Source organism: Myotis brandtii, unplaced genomic scaffold, assembly GCF_000412655.1.
Source record: "Myotis brandtii unplaced genomic scaffold, ASM41265v1 scaffold691, whole genome shotgun sequence".
NCBI classification, from domain to species: domain Eukaryota; kingdom Metazoa; phylum Chordata; class Mammalia; order Chiroptera; family Vespertilionidae; genus Myotis; species Myotis brandtii.
This window is the reverse complement of record NW_005370704.1, coordinates 216024-220603: the sequence shown is the minus strand read 5'-3', so window position 1 is coordinate 220603 and position 4580 is coordinate 216024. Positions and strand designations below refer to the sequence as shown.

Genomic DNA, 4580 nt, shown 5'->3' with positions numbered 1-4580 from the left:
CCCCACCTCACCCCCCGCCCCGGGACAAGAGCAGAACGAAGCCGTGGTGCCCTGGCTTCAGGAAGGGCTTGGCTCCAGGAGACTGAGTGCCTACAGCCAGGTGGGCCCAGACGCGTTCCACTCACACAGCAGGCACTGCACGCAGGCTGCCTGGACAATGCACACGTCACAACACGCCCAGAAACAGCAGAGCCGAGGACCTGGGCGCTCTGTAGGGAGGGCGCCCAGTGGCTCTGAGGGCCTGGAACGCTCTTGGCTTTTTAAATACAGTGTTTTTTTAAGCTGAAGGCAAGGTGCAAGCTTATTAGTTCCCCTGCACCTGGAGGACCACTGTGCTGGGTGTGCCCCTCCCCTGGACCTGGAGGACCACTGTGCTGGGTGTGCCCCTCCCCTGCACCTGGAGGACCACTGTGCTGGGTGTGCCCTCCCCTGGACCTGGAGGACCACTGTGCTGGGTGTGCCCTCCCCTGGACCTGGAGGACCACTGTGCAGGTTTTCAGAGTGTGGGGGTCAGCGCACAGGAGCTGGTCCACCACGAGCAGAGCCCGATCCCGGCCCCACAGTGACGCAGGCAGCAGCACACGGAGGGCCCACGTGCGCAGGGACCGCTCTGGGCTGGGCTGCGGCGTCTATCACGCAGGAACATCTGGGTATTCTGGGCGGGTCCCACGGGCAGCGCGGGGAGGCACACGTACCGAGCAGTGTTTTGGGGTTGGTGAGGCCCAGCTGCACAACGGGGTTATCCAGGATGGCTTGGAAGAGGGGGCTGTTGGGGTCGATGCCCTTGTCCAGCTCCTCGGGGGAGGGCTTCCGGTCCCCCAGCAGCCACTCGCACTGCAAGCAAAAGCGCAGCCGTCAGCCCTGGACGGTCACCACCCAACAGGCCCTGCGCTGACTGGGAGGGGCCTTCCCGGGAGAGCAAAGCCCCGATGCGGGGCACTGTAGGAGGGAGGACCCACCCGGCCTTCTGAGCGCAGCCACCGCCCCGTTGCTGAACGGGTGCAGCGCCTGCCCGAGTGCTGGGAGGAGAGAAAGAAATTCGGACACTGGGGGAGGTGGCCTGGGGCGTGAGCATTCCCGTGACCGACTCGTGACCGCTGGCTCTGCCACCCGAAGGGACGAGCCAGCCACCGCTGAGACACCCCAGGCAGTGCCGTCAGCAGCCGGGGTGTTCGCTGAACAGGACCCAGCTCAGAACTTGTCTAACAAAGCGAATGGGTTAGAGCCCAGAATCCCGAGTACTTAAACTTTTCATACAATCAGAATCTACCCACTGTCTCGCTTTAAAAGCGAAACAGCGGCCTGCCTGCGAGCCCCCCAGGAGCCTGCCGACATGGGGCGCTGCCACGGCCCTTGCCCTGTACTCACAGCGGCGCTCTGCTGGTTGTTGCTCACTCTCAGGGCGTCCATCACCTCCTTCTCGTCGAAGCCCATCTCCATGAGGGAAATGACGGCCTAAGAAGAAGCCACAGGCCCTCAATGCCGTGCACTGGGACCCGGTCCACGGGCTAACTTAGCAGAGGGCTTCACCCAGCACCACGGTCCACTTCACAGCTGTCTCCTCACAGGCTTCCTGACACCGAGGGACAAGGCCAGGAAGGCGGAGGGCGCCTGCCCTGGGGACAGACCGCGGGGACGGGACGCCACTCACCCCAGAGCCAGAGGGGCCAGGCTCGCCTCAGAGCCCTCGGTGAGCTCCGTGGTTGTCGGGGTACAACCGCCTCACCACCCAGGCAGGCCCTAACGTCCTCGCTTTCGACTGCCCCCACGTTATGGTCTGACGCACTGGGCCTGTGGGCACAGGTGCTGCCGTGTGGGGTGGCCTTTGCGATGCGCTGGCCTGGCCTGGGTGTCAGAGGCTCCAGAGAACTCGGGAAAGAGCCTGTGGAGCCCACCTGCTCTGTGAGCTCACAAGCCAGTGTTTTCTTTACATACATTTTTCTTGATTTTAGAGAAAGGAAGGGAGAGGAACAGAGAGAGACCCAAACATCAATGTTCCCGTCCTGGGGATCGAGCCCACAACCCGGGCATGTCCCCAGACCGGGAACCTGACCCCTGGGTGCACGGGATGATGCGCAACCACGGAGCCACGCCAGCCACAGCCATCAGCCAGGATTTCCTCCTCCCAGGCTCTTTACTGGCTCTCTGGCCCCTCCTAGCTCCAGGCCCATCATGAATGACCAGAGAAGTCATCAGAGTCGCGCACAATCACCAGGAACCCACTGCTGAATCAGGACAGGGTGGCCTCTTCCACTAACGTCATAGACTGTCCTCCATCTCGGCCGGGAAGAGATGCCCAAACGTCCCGGCGGTGACACAGGGACGCCCCCCATTCTCACGGGAGCACCGGGCAGGGTCCTGGCACCAGGGCTGCCCGTCTGCACACGGCACACTTGCTGGACCTTCCCCCGACTGGACAGATCAGGGAGAGGCCGACGCCCGGCCCTCAGACCCCGCCCCTCGTTTACAACTGCTCTAGGAGGAGCACCTACGGGGGTTTCCACCACTCAGAGGTGAACCCCCACGGCTCACGGGCCCTGGTTACGCGACAAGGACCTGCTGTGGGTTCAGCAGGTGGCAGATGTGCTGACTGGCTGCTCAGAGGAAACGGCCTCCGGGACCCAGTGAGGACTGAGGGCGGCCCCAGGGCTGGCGGCTCGGCTCAGCGCGTGGCCCAGGCAATGCCACCCAAGGGGACAGCGGCGGGTCTCCCTGGCAGGACACGTACCCGAGCGTCAGCCCGAAATGCCCTTTTCCTTCGGATCTTCTTGAAGATTTCTGTGAGCTCATCTCTGGCCTCCTCATCGTCCTCGCTGGAGCCGGCAGCAGCCTCGGCCGAAGCTTCAGCCCCTGTGGTACCCGGCGAGGTGTGGCCTGGAAGCGGCGTGTCTATGGCGGGGTCGTCCGCGTGCTCAATCAGCCACTCCATGGCTTGAGGAACCGACATGCTGAAAGGTAAGCAGCCTTTCCAACACGTCCAGGTGTCCCGAGGCCCTTTCCCTCCCCTCAGGACAAGCCCTGCAATGGGAGGAGGCCTCGAGCAGGTGCTGCCGACCCCCTGCAGTGAGGACCTCCACTCAGGCCTGTGGGGGCCGGGCCAGACCACAGAACCCACTCTGTGAGCAAAAGGAGCCCGAGGGCTCAGGACCCGGGAAGAGGAACGTGGCCACGGCCCGTCCTCTGGCTGACGGACCGTCTCGGCTCTGACGTCCACGAGGACACGTAACCAGAGAGCGGAACTGAGGACTGTTAGAGACCACACGGCCCTCCCCCTGGGGCGCCCCCCACCCCCCCGACTCACGAAGCAAGGCTGTCTCTAGAGCGAGCCGGGTTCTGACCTGCACACGTGGTGCCAGGCCAGTGACTGCGGGGCTGGCGTTAACTCACACGCTGGACCTGACTCAGGGAGTGTGGGACAGGGAGTCACCGCAGGGCAGACCCTTAACCAGCCCCGGGCGGGCCCCACGTACTGGTTCAGCCGAAGCGCCTTCACGGCCCTGCTCTCGGGGAAGCCCATCTCCGTGAGCTGCCGCAGGGCCGTCTCGTCCACCCGCTCCTCCTCGTCCTCATCCAGCATCGCTGTGGGCGACATGTGGCCGGTGAGGGGCCCTGGCAGGGCTGCCCACGAGGGGTGCTTCCCAGGCACCCCTTGGAGCTCTAGGGCCCCGTCTGAGCCCCAAAGGTTGGTGGCGACTCTGCTGGGCCTTGGGACACCTGAGGCGCCCCGTCAGCTCTCGTAGGAACAGGAATGTGGGTGAGCAGTTCCCCGCCCACGTCTACTGAGCAGAGACAGCAGCCCGGGCAGCTTCAGCTTCAGGCTGTGGGGAGCAGACGCCCGGACGTGGGGACACGCCACCCACTCGCACGTACCATTGGCCTTTGTAAATAACTCCACGGCGCCGGGGCTCAGCGCCAGCAGCTTCTGCGCCACCTCGATGAGGGACAGCAGGATCTTCCGCAGCTCCGTCTGGAACTGCAGGGAACGGTGGGAAGAGGGTGAGCAGGGAGAGGGTGTCTCAGGGCTCTGAGCGGAGGGGGAGGGGCTGTGACACAGAGCGCAGCGGTCCCGTCCCTGGGACCTGTACCTTGAACGGGACTGGGAACCGGCCGTCCCTTCCCACAACCAGCCTCAGCCACCGTGTGAGACACCACGTGGGGACACACCCAGGAGACAGTGCCAGGGCCCCAGGCCCTGCTCAACATGGCACCCTGGACAGAACCCAAAAGAGGCCGCTGCTACAGTGGAGCAGGGCTGTGGCAGTGCCGAGACGGGATCGACGGGGCGCCCACCCTGCAGGGCACAGGCGCCCGAGGGCCGGGCGCTGCTCCCTCACTTACGACTTCCAAGGCGAAGTCCCCGAGACCCTGTCAGACCTCGTCTAGGTTCCTGCCAAACTCGGGACAAAACTCGGGCATTGAAGCACCCATCCTTCCAGCCCGGCCTTCGGTGTCTTTTAAAACTTTTACTTCAAAAAAACTTCAGGTTTACAGAAAAGTTGCAAAAAGTACACCGAGCTCCAGTATCCCTGTCACCCAGCCTCCCCAGTTCTTTCAAGAACTTCTGGGCGCCCCACAGGGGT

At 63.9% G+C, this 4580-nt stretch overlaps 1 protein-coding gene across 1 annotated transcript in view; it reads right to left on the bottom strand.

Moving 5' to 3' along the window:
* UBAC1 (UBA domain containing 1) overlaps window positions 1–4580 on the bottom strand; it is a 15410-nt gene that overhangs the window by 1942 nt on the left and 8888 nt on the right. Inside the window, exons 6-10 of the mRNA XM_014529662.1 lie at window positions 3871–3973; window positions 3471–3579; window positions 2729–2948; window positions 1369–1455; window positions 696–834 (exon numbers count right to left, since the gene is read on the bottom strand). Coding sequence (XP_014385148.1) covers window positions 696–834; window positions 1369–1455; window positions 2729–2948; window positions 3471–3579; window positions 3871–3973 — 658 coding nt within the window. The remainder of the gene's footprint in view (window positions 1–695; window positions 835–1368; window positions 1456–2728; window positions 2949–3470; window positions 3580–3870; window positions 3974–4580) is intronic.